This window comes from Cnephaeus nilssonii, assembly GCF_951640355.1.
Source record: "Cnephaeus nilssonii genome assembly, chromosome: 10".
Lineage (NCBI taxonomy): Eukaryota > Metazoa > Chordata > Mammalia > Chiroptera > Vespertilionidae > Cnephaeus > Cnephaeus nilssonii.
This window is the reverse complement of record NC_137081.1, coordinates 84,444,087-84,460,766: the sequence shown is the minus strand read 5'-3', so window position 1 is coordinate 84,460,766 and position 16,680 is coordinate 84,444,087. Positions and strand designations below refer to the sequence as shown.

At 45.5% G+C, this 16,680-nt stretch overlaps 1 protein-coding gene across 2 annotated transcripts in view; it reads left to right on the top strand.

Annotated features, from left to right (window-relative positions):
• SCTR (secretin receptor) overlaps window positions 1-16,680 on the top strand; it is an 82,614-nt gene that overhangs the window by 26,159 nt on the left and 39,775 nt on the right. For both annotated transcript variants that reach the window (XM_079781770.1, XM_079781769.1), the window contains exon 2: window positions 694-814. In XM_079781770.1, coding sequence (XP_079637896.1) covers window positions 694-814 — 121 coding nt within the window. The remainder of the gene's footprint in view (window positions 1-693; window positions 815-16,680) is intronic.

Below are 16,680 nucleotides of genomic sequence, written 5' to 3'. Positions count from 1 at the left end.
TTCACCATTAAATATGATGTCATATATGGCCTTTATTATGTTGAAATATGTTCTCTCTATTTCCACTTTGCTGAGAGTTTTATAGGGTTTTGTTTTGTTTTGAGAATTGAATAAGCCAATGTATGTGAAAGGAATCTGTAATATTATAATTGTATACTCTGTAAAAAGTAAAGAGGGAATTTGATTTGGCTATCTGTTTAGGTGTTTGTTCATTCATTCACATATTTTTTAAGTCTTAGGTACAAATGAAAGAATGAAGCCTTGCTTTGAAAATTCACTCTAGGAAGAGCTAGGATGCCAGGACTGTGTGACAATTTTTCCTCTGCCCTCCTGTTCAACTCCTCCCTGCAGTCAGCTTTCAAAACCTGAACAATAAACACAGTTGGAGTGGAAGGCATGAAGTCCTACAGAATAATAGTGAGGTGCCCAGAGAGCAAAGAGCTTGTTGGGCTGGAAGCCTTTATAAATTTAAGGGCAAGATTTGCAGCGGACAAACTGCAAATTACTGTTCTGAACTCCTGCCTAGAAGTGACTGCCTGTACCTCACTATGGACTAGGAGCTTCCTGTGGGCAGGGCTTTGTCTCCCTGAATTTGAGTCCCATTGTCTAGCACCATTCGTGCTCACAGTAAGTCCTTATGGGGTAGAACCAACTTAGCTGCAATGATGAGCATTCTTGGTTTTGGACTTGCAGGTTGGAGCCCTCCCCGGACTGTGCGATGTGCTGCGGGTGCTGTGGGAGGAGCGGGACAAGTGCCTGCAAGAACTCTCTGGAGAGAGGACGGGAGAGCGTGGCACGGAGCCGCCAGCCCCAGGTGCGTAGCCCACCTTAGTCCACTCCTGACATGGATCATGTCCGGTCCCACTGTGTCAGGGGAAGCTGGTCCTCTGGACCAGGATGGGGATATAGGGGCAGAGCCAGCTGTATTCATTCAGGTAATCAGCTCGTGATCCGTGTATGCACACCCAAAAAGCCAGATTATCACCATTCTTTCTTTCTCTGGGCTTGTGCACATAGCCAAGGTTTTTGTGCCATTAACTTCTGCATGATAACTTCACCAAGTTTGGTAAGAATTCCTTGTCAAGGCAGTGTACCTCTCCTCCATTCTCTCACCTCCAACGCTAGTTTGATGAGTGAGGCAGTCAGAATGGCAGGGTGGGGTTAGAAAAACCTGGGGTCTCTGGTGTGCAACCATGGACAAATTATTTAACCATTTGGGCCACAGATTCCTGGTCTATAAAGTGGTTGTCTACTTCAGAATTATAATGATACATGAGAGAAAATATGTTAAATATTATCAATTTAAATATTAATTCTTATTACTAATCAAGACTTTAAATATTATTAATTTGATATTTAAATGTTAACTTTATTTCTAGTCCCTTCCTTAACATATCTTCTTTGCTTTCCCTCATCTAAGGGCAAGGAAGGGTTGCATTAAGAAAACAATCCATTTTATTCAAATAAAAACTTGTACACATGTGTTCATAGTAACACTAGTTATAATAGCCTGGAGATAGAAACAGTCCAAGTGTCTGTCAGCTGATGAATGATAAACAAAATGCGTGGATGTCCAATGGAATATTATTGGGTCTTAAAAAGGAATACTATGGCATGGATGAATATTAAAACATGTTAAGTAAAGAAGCAAGTTATAAAAGATCATGTATTATATGTTTCTATTTATATGATATGTCAACTTTAGGCAAATCTTTAGAGACAGAAATCAAACTTACATTTAAATATTTAATCCATTTTAAGCTTATTCTTGTGTATGATGTAAGTTGGTAGTCTAGTTCCATTTTTTTTGCGTGTACCTGTCTAATTTTCCCAACACCATTTATTGAAGAGATTGTCTTTATTCCATTGTTTGCCCTGCCTCCTTTGTCAAATATTAATCGACCATAAAGGTGTCAGTTTATTTCTGGGCTCTCTGTTCTGTTCCATTGATTTATATGCCTGCTCTTGTGTCAATAGCAGGCTGTTTTGATTACGGTGGCTTTGTAGTATAGTTTGATATCTGGTATTGTGATTTCTCCAACTGTGTTCTTCTTTCTCAAGATTGTTGAGGCTATTTGGGGTCTTCTTTTATTCCATATAATATTTTTTTCTAGATCTGTGAGATATGCCATTGGTATTTTGGTAGGAATTGCACTGAATCTATAGATTGATTTGGGTAGTATGGACATTTTAATGATGTTAATTCTTCCAACCCATGAACACAGTATATATCTCCACATATTTGTATCATCCTCAGTTTCTTTCCTCAATATCCTATAATTTTCCAAGTACAGGTCTTTTACCTCCTTGGTTAAATTTATTCCTAGGTACTTTATTCTTTGTTGTTGCAATACTAAATGGGATTATTTTCTTAATTTCTCTTTCTTGGCATTCTTTTCTATTCCATAGGTCTTCATGTCTCCCTTCATGCCAATACCACACTATTTTGAATACTGTGGCTTTAGTAAGTTTTGAAATCAGGAAATGTGAGATTCTAACTTTGTTATTTTTTTCAAGATTGTTTTGGCTATTAGGTCCCTTGAAATTCCATAAAAATTTTAGGGTGGATTTTTCTATTTCTATAAATGATATTAAATAAATAGTAAATGAATAAATATTAAATAAAATATTTCTATCATTGGGATTTTTATAGAGATTGCTAAATCTATCAATCACTTTGGGTAGTATTGACATATCTAGCAATACTCAGTCATCAAATCCAAAAGCCCAGATGTCTTTACATTTATTGCATCTTCTTTAATTTCTTTCAGCAACATCCTATCTAATAATAGAGTAATATGCAAATTAGGCATCACTCCGCGACAAAAATGGCGGCCCCCATACCCACAAGATGGCGGTGCCCAGTCCCCTCAGCCCCGCTGCTGGAGTATCTGGCCTGTCCCACCAGCAAACAGAGCACTGAGAGCAGGGCATGGTTGCTTCCTTAGTGCTGCTGCCTTAGTTGCTTCCTTAGTGCTGGTTGATCAGCCAACCAGCGGGAAGCTGCCAGGCCCTGCACACACGGAGCCGGCGGAGGAGCAGGGCCTGTCACCACGGCGCACACGGAGCCGGCGGAGGAGCAGGGCCTGGAGTCTTCCCGATGGTCGCTGTGGCAATCGGGAAGACGCCAGGCCCTGCGCACACAGAGCCGGCGGAGGGCAGGGCCTGGAGTCTTCCCGTTGGTCGCCATGGCGATCGGGAAGACGCCAGGCCCTGCACACAAGGAGCCGGTGGAGGAGCAGAGCATGATGTCTTCCTGATGGTCGCTGAGGCGGGAAGACTCCAATGCCAGCAGACCAGGGCATGGCGGCTTCCTGATCTCGGCAGCCGGGAAGCCGCCAGGCCCTGCAAAGCCAGGCATGGCGGCTTCCTTAGTGGGGCAGTGGCAGGGAAGTCCCCAGACATGGCAGACAGAGCCCAGACAGCAGGGCTTGGGGGCTTTCTTAGTGGGCAGTGGCGATGGGAACATCCCCAGGCCCTGCAGACAGAGCCCGGACAACAGGGCATGGGGCTTCCTTAGTGTGTCCATGTCTGGGAAGCCCCCAGGCCGGGCAGACAGAGCACACTGCAGGGCATTGGGGCTTCCTTCACATGGCACATGGTGGCAGCAGGCAGAGAGCCACAGCAGGGCATGGGGGCTTCATCTCCATGGCTGCAGGGAAACCTCCAGGCCCCGCAGAGAGCAGAGAACCATGGGGAGTGGGCCTAAGCCATCAGTAGGATATCCTCTGAGAGCTCCTGGATTGTAGAGGGTGCAGGTTGGGCTGAGGGACCCCCGAGCATGAATTTCGTGCACCGGGCCTCTAGTTTTATAATATTCACATGTGTTAGTTTATTCCTAAGTATTTTATTCTTTTGGAAACTATTATAAGTTGGATTTATTGCATTTTTAAAATGTTGTTTCACACTACTTTATCTAGGGGGTTCTGTTTTCACTCCTCAATAGACTTTATGTATTCCCCATGCTTCTTCACATATTTGTTCATCTGGTTCTGAAAAGTTATTCAGTGTCATTTTGATCAGCCAACCATCTTCATAACAAGATTTATTGACAAGCCTGAGATTTTCTGCATGAGCTTCATTAATCTCAGTTACTTCTGATAAAGAGAATGGAGTTCACTAGCAGCTTTCACACTTTCCAAAGCACCAAACTCATCTTGTTTGTTCAATTAAGGCAGACTTCAGCAAACAACATTTCCCAAAGTTTCCTGTGCAAAAATTGCTGTTCCACTGTTCCAGTACTATTTTCTGTTGCTATCCATTTATGTTTCTCTGTGAATTTACCCACCTATAGCAGACTGGGGCCGGTGGACAGCATCCAGATGGTGCTCGCCCTCAGGCCCCAGGGCTGGTGGGCAGGAGCAGAGGGCGCTGCCTAGGCGGTGTGCAGGCTACAGGCCACAACCTGCACACTCCGCGCTGCTTGCAGCACTTTGTTTGCTGGAGTGTGGGGGTCACTGCACAACTCCTTGGCCACCCAGCCATTGGGGGTGGAGGTGAGTTGGCTCCTTGAATCTGTTTTTTAATTTCCTTTTCAGGTTGTTTCTCATTAGTGTTTTTGTATGTTGATTTGGTATATATCCTGCAACTTTGCTGAATCCATGTATTAGTTCTAACAATTGCTTTTGTAAAATATTTACATATTCTACATATAAGATCATGTCATCTGCAAACAGGTAATTTTACTTCTTTCCTTCCAATTCAGATGCCTTTTATTTCTTCTTCTTGCCTAATTGCTATAGCTAGTACTTCCAATACTTCCAGAATACAAGTGCCCAAAGCAGGCATTCTTGTCTTATTCCTGATCTTACAGGAAAAACTTTCAGTCTTTTACCATTGAGTATGATGTTTGTTCTGGGCTTTTCATATGTGGCCTATATTGTGTTGAGATAGTTTTCTTCTATTCTTAGCTTCAGTTTTGCTTTTGCTTTTTATCATGAAAAGGTATTGAATCTTGTCAAATGCTTTCTCTGCATCAACTGAGATGATCATGTAGCTTTTGTCTTTCATTCTGTTAATATGGCATACTAGAAGTCCAGTGTGCGAAATCACGCAGCCCCGCCCACCTGCGCCGGTCTTTGGTCGTTACAGCATTAGGGCCACTGGGTTTTTATAATATAGACTAGAGGCCCATTGAAGGAAGATTCCTGCAAGAATAGGGCTTCCTCGTGCCTATTCCTGCAAGAATAGGGCTTCCTGTGGCCTGAGTGAAGCAGAGAAGGGAGTGAAGCCCGCCTCAGTGGGCTTCCCTCCTGCCACCGCTGCCACCCTGCGCTTTCCCTCCCGCTGCCGCTGCCCCACTTTCCGCTTTCCCTCCCTCTTCCTTCTAAACTCTCTCCAGTCTTTGTGCCTGCATATGCAAATTAACCACCACCTTTGTTGGATTAATTTGCATACTCGCTCTGATTGGCTGGTGGGTGTAGCAGAGTGACGGTCAATTTGCATGTTTCTCTTTTATTAGTGTAGATTACACTGAATGATTTTCATATGCTGAATCACTCTTACATTGCAGGAATACTTTCTAATTCAAGTCAGTTTTCTAGTATTTTATTGAGGATTTTTGTATCAGTGTTTATCAGTGTTATCTGTCTGTCGTTTGCTTGTAGAGTCTGTGTGGCTTTGGTATGGAGTAATGCTGGTCTCATAGAGTGATTCTAAGAGTGTTTTCTCCTTTTCAGTTTTTTGGAAGAGTTTGAGGAGGATTAGTGCTGCTAATTCTTCTTTAAATGTTTGGTAGAGTTCATCAGTGAAGTTATCTGGGCTTTTCTTTGTTGGAAGATTTTTGATGTTGTTACAGATTCAACTTCCTTACTGATTAGTAGTCTGCTCAAATTTTCTATTTGCTCATGCTTCCATCTTGGTAAATTGTGTGTTTCTAGGAATTTATCCACTTCGTCTAGGTTGTCCAATTTGTTAGTATATAGGCCACACATATCTTTTTGCAATACTCTTCTCTCCAAGTCATGACCTTTGTTCTTTAAATTCTCAAGCTGTTGGCTGCCCAGTTTCTCATTGTCCACCATGGCCAGTCTGATGACTCTTTCCTTGGCTCCAACAATAGCACTGTGCCAACACTTCTAAGAACTTGGTCACTATGCCCACTGTGCGGCTGATTCCTTCCTCTTTTCACCTGCCTCTGCAGAGCCTTGTCCTCTACCTGCTGTCTTGCTTCAGCAGCTCAGGTGAAGACTACTGCCTGACTGGAATGTCTTGTGGGCTGAAAGGGAGAAAGAGCTCTGATCTATTATGTGAATTTTACTTCCATTTTTAAAAAGAAAGAAAGAGGAAGAGGAGGGGAGAGAAGGGGTTCAGCCCTTTATATTATACAGACTGTGTGATCTTGAATAAGTTGCTTGATGTCTCTCGACCTCATCTATTTCATGGGGTTAGTGTGAAATTAAAAGCATTCATTCAAAAAAATATTTAGTGCTTACTCTTATGAGGTAAGTATGGCGAGAATAAAGGATACAATGGCGAGAAAAAAGGAACACAGACTAAGCTCTTACCACTTAGGAATGCATTTACTGCCTATGACAGATTAGCTTTATCAAACAGGAGCTGATTTTTTGCACTTTACAAAAATCCAGAAGTGGTGCAAAATTCCAGGATGTCATCAGATTCCAGATTCCTTCTGTTCTTCTGCTTAATGTGTGGCATTTGCCTAATGGCAGATGATGGCTGCTATACCTCCAGAGAGGAGAGGAGAGCACCTGTTGTTTTCTGACAGGAAGAAGAAGAAAGTACGAGAAGGAAGGGTGAGATATACTGGAAGCCAAACTTTCCAAAAGTCACTCTCCAGGTGACTTTTGTTTACACTTCATCAGCCAGAACTGGACTGCATGGCCACCTCTATGCAACCGAGGCTGAAGACTGACGTTGTTAGCTGTGCATGTGGCCACCTTGAACGAGGTCTTGTTCTTTTACTGAGAAAGGAGAATGGCCAATGGACCATCTCTGCCTCAGCCACTGTAACTCCGGTGAGGTAGACGGTGGAACACAGCCTGGGCATGTGAGCTCAAAAGGCAGCAGGACCACAGCACAGAGAACCTCATTGAACATGTAGAGGACTTTTATCCTGATCCTAAGAGCAATGGAAAGACCTGGCAAGTCTTAAAGGGGAGTGATGTGGAAGGTGCATTGGAGGACAGGAGTAAAATCAGAGAGACCCACTGTGAGTTCTGCACAATATATAATGGTCACTGGGGCTAGAAAGACTGTATTCCTTTGAATTACCCAGAAGCAGACCCTGAGAGAAGGATTCAAATATGAGTAACTTGGTTTCCAGCCATGATAGCAGCATAGGTAAACACTATACTCACCTCCTTCCACAACCACATCAGATTTATAACTAAACTACAAAAAAACCATCATGCAGAACCCCCTGAAGTCTAGCTGAACAGAAATGCTGAAAGTAAGGATATACAGAAAAAGGAATGTTAAGACTGGTCAGAGGGTGGAGATGCAGAATGGGCTGGTCCCATACACATGTGTGGTGGATAAAAATTTGGAGGGATGTCTCAGTTTTGAAGGTCCCCCTGAGGAGCCAGGGTCCCAGCCCCACAACAGATTCCCCAGCCCAGGGTTCCAGTGCTGGGAAGAGAAGTTCCCATAACTTCTGGCTGTAAAAAACAGCAGGAATTGTAGCTGAGTGAGATAGAAGGCTACTAGAGTCCCAGACATTCCTCTTAAAGGGCCCACACATGGCTCCTTGGATTCACTCTCTCTGAGTTCCAGTGCTGGGGCAGCAACTCAAAGGTGCCAGAGATATACCAGGAGGCACTGAAGTGTCTGGCATGAGGGTACGAGCTGAGGGGCAGCTTTCTCCCAGATGGCAGAGGCCATTGTTCCTTTGCTGAACCCACACCCTGCAGTATAGGCAGCTGCCATATCTGAGTCTCCATCAACCTGGCTAATACTATTCACCCCACACTGGAGATTCCCTGAGACCCTGCCCCACCTAACTTGTAGGCCCACCCAGGCCACTTCCAGTGACTTTTCTTTATAAATGGCCTGTCTTGGCTCATGCTGCAGATTTTCCTAAAATCTCTGAAAAGTTCACAAACTCTAAACAAGCAGCATCTGGCCTTGGCATGCCCTCTACCTCTTGCTAAGTGGCCTCGAGCCTGACACTAGCAGCAGCCAGCCTCAATTCACAGCTTAGCTTTTCTCAGGCACCTCCAAGCCCAGCACAAGTGGCACATATCTGCAGATCACTTTGTAGCTCAGACTGAGTGGCCCTGAGCAGTTGATGATCTTGGCATGCAGCTCCCACAAGAAGCAACATATCTGGTGGCCAGCTTTAGAGCACCACCCAACCACCTCCACAAACCACACACCCAAAGGACAAACTTGGCAGCCACCAGAGTCTCGATAAAGAGAATTCTGCTCTGTAGGGTCAGCCTCTGCACAACAGCTATAGTCACGACCAGTTCTCATAACCAATCAGCCTGAGGGTCAATCCCTCCCATTGAAGTGCCAACAGCAATCAAGGCTGAACTACAACAGGAGAGCACACACTACCCAAACAAAGGAACATACCTGGAGCACCTAGTTCAGGGAGACTGTACCACTGGGCCCCATAGGACACCTACTCAGAAGACCACTCTACCAAGACCTGGCAATATAGCAGTTCTACCTAATACATAGAAACAAACAGAGAAGGCCATAATAAGGAGACAAAGAAATATGTCCCCAATAAAAGAACAGAATAAAACTCCAAAAAAAGAACAAAACAAAGTGGAGACAACAATCTACCAGATGCAGAGTTCAAAACAAAATTCTTAGTTATAAGAATACTCAATGATCTTAGTGAGAACTTCAACAAAGAGATAGGAAACATAAAAATGGAGATAGAAAACATAAAGAGGGGTCAGAAATGAATATAATAACTGAAATGAAGAATACATTAGAGGAAATTTATTGAGTAGTAGATTAAATGAAGCAAAGGACTGAATCAGCGATTTGGAAGATAAGAAAGCAGAAAGTACCCAAACAGAGCAGCAAAAAGAGAAAATAATTTTTTTAAATGAGGATAGTTTAAGGGACCTCTGGAAAAACATCAAGTGTACCAATATTTGTATCATAGGGGTACCAGAAGGAGAAGAGAAATAACAAGGATTGAAAACTTATTTGAAAAATAATAACAGAGAACTTCCCTAACTTGTAGAAGGAAATAGACATACAAGTCCAGGAAGTGCAGAGAGTCCCAAACAATATGACCCAAAGGAGGCCCACACCAAGACACATAATAATTAAAATGCCAAAGGTTAAAGATTAAGAGAGAATCTTAAAAGCAGCAAGAGAAAGAGATACCTACAAGGGAGCTCCCATAAGACTGTCAGCTGATTTCTCAACAGACCAAAAGGGAGTGGCAAGAAATATTCAGTGATGGAAAGCAAGGACCTACAGCTAAGATTCCTCTACCTAGCAAGACTATCATTCAGAATCAAAGGACAGATAAAGAGCTTCCCAGTCAAGAAAAAGCTAAAGGAGTTCATCACCAGCAAACCAATATTATATGAAATGTTAAAGGGACTTCTTGAAGAAGAAGAAGAAGAAGAAGAAGAAGAAGAAGAAGAAGAAGAAGAAGAAGGATAAAAAACATAAATAATAATTTGGCAATGACTATATATCTATCAACAATTATTTTAAATGTAAATGAATTAAAAAAGCTCCAACAAAAGACATGGGGTGGCTGAATGGATAAGAAAATAAGACCGATACATGTGCTGTCTATAAGAGACTCAATTCAGATGAAAGACACACACAGATTGAAAGTAATGGGATGGAAAAAATATATTTCATGAAAATGGAATCAAACAAACAAAAAAGCTGAGGTAGCAATACTTATACCAGACAAAATAGACTTTAAAACAAAGGCTATAACAAGAGACCAAAAAGGATCTAGCAACTTCACTTCTGGGTATTTTATCGAAGAAACCCAAAACACTAAGTAAAAAAGACATATACATCCATATATTCATTGCAGCATTATTTACAGTAACTAAGATATGCAAGTAACCCAAGTGTCCATCAATAGATGAATGGATAAAGAAGTGGTGATATATACAATGGAATATGATTTAACAATAAAAAAGAATAAAATTGTGCCATCTGCAATACCATGGAAGGACCTAGAGGGTATTGTGCTAAATGAAATAAGTCAGACAGAAAGACAGATGCCAGATGATTTCACGTATATGTGGAATCTAAAAAACAAAATAAACAAACAAACAAAACAGAAACAAACTTATAGATACAGAGAACATTTTGATGGTTGCTAGATGCGAGAGAGATTGGGGAATGGGTAAAAAAGGTGAAAGAATTAAGAAGTACAAGTTGAGCCCTATCTAGTTTGGCTCAGTAGATAGAGCATTGGCCTGTGGACTGAAGGTTCCTGGGTTTGATTCCAGTCAAGGCCACATGCCTGGGTTGCAGGTTTGATCCCCAGTAGTGGGTGTGCAGGAGGCAGCCAGTCAATGATTCTCTCTCATCATTGATGTTTCTCTCTCTTTCTCTCCCTCTTCCTTCCTCTCTGAAATCAATAAAATATATTTTTAAAAAAGAAGTACAAGTTGATAGTTACAAATCAGTATAGGGAATATAATCAGTAATATTGTAATAACTATGTATGGTGTCAGATGGGCACTAGATTTATTGGGGGATCACTTCATAAGGTGTAGAAATGTCTAGTCACTATGATGTACACCTGAAACTAATATACTATTGTATGTCAACTGTAATTGAAAAAAAAAAAGGGAAAAAATATGCAAGTGGCATTTGGCAGGTGATTCCTGGAAAGCCCAATAAGGGGTGGGGAATGGAGACAGAGAAGGAAAGGAGGTTAGAATTTGCATTATCACTGTGGGCAATGAGAACTTAATCCCCCTGGGGCATTTTAGGAGCCAGCACAGAACACACACCTGGGAGAGGCGAAGGAGCTGGCCTATTTGTCCACCAGCTCCCCATCAGTCAGAGCCTGGGGCTGCTTCTGGGGAGGGAACATTAATAGTAAGTAATTCCCTTGCACTCCCAGCCTACTGTGCTTGGAGGCAAAGTGGTTCCAATGGCTGGAGAAAGCCCTCAGTCAAAGGGATTTCCAGGCCAGCATTTGAAAGTGAGGTTGGCCTGTGCAAAAAAAGGTCAAGACCAAGGAGACATGGGGCAGGATCGGCTCCTGGGGGACGTGGGGGAGAGGAATGGGCACATGTAAGGGCTGTTTAGGGGGTAACACTGACAGGATGTGGTAATAAATTGGCTCTGGGTGGTGGTGAGGTGGGAGAGAGTGGGTCCAGGATGACCCACAAGTGTTCGACCTCAGCAACTGGAGGAAGAGGTAAAGGAAGACCAGGTATTTAGGAGCGAAGAGATGAAGGTTATGAGTTGAGTTTTAGATGTGTGGAATCAAGATTTCAGAGCAGGTCAGGGTTGGAGACTTTTCATACAGGAGGCAATGGGGCTGTGGTTGCATGAGGTGAAGGGGTGAGAGGGGAAAGAGGAAGCGCCCAGGAGCGGTTCTCAGGATCCCCAGCACTCATAGTGAGGAGCAGCCAGAGGCAGGAGGAAAATCAGGGTGTTGTAGGCAGCAGGGGCCAAGCAGTTTGGGTGTGGCAGTGGGCTTTAGCCATTTCACTCATCCGCTGCCTGAGAGACAGGAGCAGGCTGACTTCCACCCATAGTTCCAGCCTTCCCTTCCTCTCTACTGGCTGTGCAAGCTGCCTGTGGGGAGCAGGACCACGGCCTTATGGTGCTCACTGGGCACCACTGAGCCAGAGCCTCCTGGTCTCCCGAAAAAGGCCAGCCGTGGGTGCAGCAAAGTTGGTAGCTGCCTCTGTCTGCATGTCCCCAAGGTGAATGCCTAAAAATGACAGGGCAAGGGGCTTTCATTCAGCCCTGAGAGAATGCCAAGCATTTGGGAGAAATAATGGCAAACTTCAATTCACACTGAGAAGTAATGTTATGTTTAAACTAGAGGCCCAGTGCACAGATTCATGCACATTGAAAGGAAATTAATTAGAAGAAATATTTTAGAGGCTGGGGAGGCACTGTGGGAGGTTGGCTCCAGGGCATGTTTGGTCTGTCTTGTGCCCAGTCCCGATCGACCAGACCCCAGCAGCAAGCTAACCTACCAGTCAGAGCTAACCTACCCTGGTGGTCAGTGCACGTCATAGCGACTGGTCGAACGGTCGGACAAGTGGTTGGATACTTAGCATATTAGGCTTTTATTATATAGGATTAGCATGTGAGGTGTTTAAAATGTCCCAGTGCTCTCCAGTGGTTCCATGATGAAGTCCAGCTCCTTGGCCTCCAGACCAGCCCAGGCCTCCAGACTAAACATTTCCACTTGGCTCAACCAAATTGCTCTTAATTTCCTGACTGTGTCACTTTCTCTCATGCCTCTGGTCCTTTGCACATGCTGATCCTTCTGCTACAACACCATTCTCTCTTCTTCACTCTGCCAACCACTCTCCCTTGTAGACTCCACCAATAATGGGTGCCTGGAGCTCCACTGGCTTAGCTGGCTGCCCTGACTCCTGCAGGACCCCATTTCTCTCCTGGCGCTCTGCATGTAGAGGTTTGCTGGACTGTTCCTGCCTCAGCCTGAGTAGGAACCGTGCCACTCTCCTCTTCTTCCCCAGTGCGTGGCCCTGGGCCTGCAAGACCAAGTACTCGTTGTGTTTGTTGACTGACTGACTGAGTGAAGAGTGAATGCATATTCTTGACTGGGAGCAGGGAAAGAGGAGAGAAAAGAGAGAGCTGACCCCAAGGAGAGAGTGAAGGCGGAACAGAGCATTTGAGGGTGCAGGGCTCCCACAGAGGATGTGGGTGGCCCCCAACTTGCTGAACTTGTCACAAACTAGCTGAAGTGAGCTGTGCAGCCCGTGTCACCCCTGGACGGCGCTCTCAGGAGCATGACCAGGGAGCAGAAAGGCGAGCGCTTTGTTCTCCCAGGGCCTCCCGTGAAGAGCATGGATTGGCTCTGCTGACCCCACTCAGGCCCCAAGTGACCCCTTGGGCAGGGCCTCCTTCTCGGCCTTCTGGGTTCCCCATGTTCCTATTGGGCTCCCCCAGTGCAAAGGGAGATTTGCTCCCATGCCCACGGAGCAGGTCTGGGCTGCTAGGCCACCAGAGTCTGCGTCTGGTGAACTGAGCCAGGGCCAAGCGCCAGGCTAGGTCAGCTCTGGCCCAAGCTCAGCTCTGCTGCATCCTCTAGGCCATCGTGGGCGAGAGACTCCACTCCTCTGCCTCTCAACTGGCACGCTTTAAAATGAGGATAATAATAATCGTATGACTCGGGAGGCTGTTGAGAACACGTGATGGCACCTCGCTGTAGCAGGAGCCTCTCGGACGGCCTCTGCCAGCTCCTCGGTGCCGACAGGCTGCCCTCTGCCGTGGACGGGTGGGGTCCATCTGGGCCCCCTTCCACCTGCGCACTTGGCCGTGCCCGGCAGGCTCCTCTCCTGTGACCCACTTGCCAGTCACCCTGCGCATGCCCACCTCACATTTCTGGTCCTCGGGGAAATTGTAAGCATGTCCGTGCCCAGGTGGGCTGAGCTGGGGCAGGCCGGGTGATTTGTTCTCCTGGGGGTCCTCATTGTGCATCCAGGGCTGAGAAACTCATTAGGGATCCCGCCCTGGTTCTGCCTCTAATTTCCTGGGGAGATGTGGATAAGGCCCTGACTGCACCCCTCTCTTCTGGATTTCCCTCTCCTCATGTGAGAAAAGGGCTGTGCTGGGCTTGCAAGGTTTGAGACTGTTTGGCAAGGCTGGGCAGTGGATGGAAGGGTGGCCAGGCTGGCCCCACCCGCCACACGTGGCTCAGGACACTCGGATGTGCTTTGCATGTTGGCCTTCTGCAATTTCCATCTAGGAAAGCGGTCTTTGCTTTGAAAACCTGGCTCACAAGTCCCCGAGGCAGAGGATGTCCAGGCCCTGGCCGCTGGGAAAGGCTTCAGGCCACTCTGCTGAGAGGTTGGGAGGCAGAGCCAAGCACCCAGCGTGAAGTTTAGAACTTCACAAAGTGGTGGACGAGGGGAAATTCCAAAGACTGAAGGGAGCAGAGCAATGACAAAGGGGCAGAGCCGTGGGGTGGGCAAGCCCACGTGTCCACATCAGAACCGAGCTGGTGGCAGCCCAGCAGCCCCCCGAGGAGCAGGACTCCTGGAGTCCAGGGCCACCACTGCCCGGCCCACAGGACCTCCATCCTCGCAAGGTCTGCCCGGCACCCATGGTGGAGAGGGCTGGTGGCCTCTTCCTTGGGGCTCGGGGTTAATGGTTAAACTGCCTGGTCCTCTCTGGGGAGGAAGTTAATGTTTGAACACCAGACGAGTCACAGGAAATGCCACTCATGGAACTGTCACCAAGCCCAGCAACTTACCACAAATAAAAAATTAACTCTCCAGCTATTCCGGGTTCCGCGGCCAAGGCCTTCGCGGCGTTCTGTGGGAATGTTTCAGGGTCACCCTGCGAGCCGCACGGCCTGCTCTCCCGAGCTATTTATTGCTCTGTTTACAGAAGCTGATGCCCCTCAGAGCTGGCTGGAAGGAGGCCGTTGGCTCCCCTGAGGGAAGAATGTTCCAGAGAGACGGTGCGGTGGCAGGACAGATGTGGGCTTGGCAGTCAGACAGATCTGGGCGTGTGGATGGCTGTCACGTAGAGGCGTGTGACCTTGAGCAAGTCACCGATGCTCCTTGGGCCTTAGTGTCCTCGCCTTTGAAATGGGGACATGCCATCCCCTTTGCTTTTTGTCTCGGCCAGCTGGTTTCCACTCCCAAAGATCATGGGCAGGAAGGAATGGCTGGCTATATTTTTTTTTGGGGGGAGGCTTTTTCTCTTGAGGTAAAATTCACATAAATGTAGAGTGAGCAATTTAATAGCATTTAGTTAATTGTTAATTAAACCCAGTATGTTTCATTACATTCAATTTTTACATGTGATTAACCAGTGTTTAATTCTTTCATTTTATGAATGTGATTTAAGCAATCTTCATTTATGGTCAAATGACGTTTTCTACATTGCTTCTTTAAAAAAAAATAAAAAAAAAAATATATATATATATATACACACATATATATATAAAATATATATATTTATATATATATATATATATATATATATATATATATATATATATATATATATATATTGATTGATTTCATAGAGGAAGGAAGAGGGAGAGAGAGACAGAAACATCAATGATGAGAGAGAATCATTGATCAGCTGCCTCTTTCATGCCCCCCACTGGGGATCGAGCCCACTACCCAGGTGTGTGCCCTGACTGGGAATCAAACCCTGACCTCCTGGTTCATAGGTTGACGCGCAACCACTGCTCCACGCTGGCTGGGCTCTACATTTTTTCTTAAAAAACAAGTATTATTTAGGTTTGGACATCAGTTGTATGCTTGCAAGTATTATTAGGTTGTATGTTTCATTAACTGAGAAGAGGATCTGTTAAAATATCCCATTCTGGAGTTCTAATGCATTTGTATAATTGTGTCAATATTCTGTATATGTTCTGGTGTAATAGTGCTAAATATATACACAAAGAAAAAAATAATGTTGGAGTTAACATTCACAATACCAAGTAGCTACCACCTTATCTAGTTCCAAAACTTTCCATCACCCCAAAATAAAACCCCATACCCGTGAAGTAACCACTCCTTACCTCCCCTCTCCTCTGGCCCTGATAACCATTAAGCCACTTTCTGTCTCTGCATTTGCTGACTCCAGGCATTTCACATAAATGGGATCCTACAGTATTTGACCTTTTGTGTCTGCCTTCTTCCTCTGAGCATACTGTTTTTGAGGTTCGTCCACGTTGTAGCATGTTTCAGAATTTCATACGTACTAGCTTTAAGTGCCCTTTTCTCTAACAAACATTCCCGGGTCCTTTACTCGATTCTTCTTCTGGCTCCTGCTGGCTTTCGGCAGCCAAACCCCTCCCCCTGTCCCGGGACATCCCCTGCCCTGCCCACAGCGCACGCACGTCTCCCATCCTTTCCTTGGCACAGCTGATCTTGGCTCATTCTTCAGAATCAAGTAACTTATATTTGTATAACATTTTAGACATTTTCTTGTTAACTTCTTAGAACAAGCTGCGCAGTAAGTACCATTATCCCCATTTCACAGATGAGGAAATTGAGGCTCTGAGAGGCCCAGGAGCACTCAGAGCTGAAACAGGACTCCCAGCCCAAATCTTTTGACTCTGAATCCTGAGGATTTTCTAGTTTGCAGTCCAGACTGAGACGGCCTTACCCTCCCAAGAAGGGATTGGCTTCAGAAAAAGAAGGGACTGTCGTTACCACTGGCTTTCATTGGTGTGACAGGTATCGTGAGACTGAGAGCTTAGGTCAGCTCAGGTCAGGTGAGGAAGAGTTCTCGGGCTGGAGGAGGAGGCTGTGTGGGCCGGGAACAGTGTGCAGTTCCTGGGAGGCGAAGGGCTCAGCATACCGTGTTCAGAGCTCGCCTGCCTCACCCGGAGCTGGCCTCCTGGAGGGAGATTCTCGGGAGGCCCCAGAATTCGGCCTCAGCCTCGGGTTGGAAGGTCCTTTATCTCATTCAGTGCAGCCTCCATTCACCGCCTCAGGCATCTCCCAGCCTCCTAATTCCGTGACCCTTTCAGCCTGATACTTTCAGGGTGGGAAACGCACCACTTCCAAGGCAGTTCACTCCACGGACCGG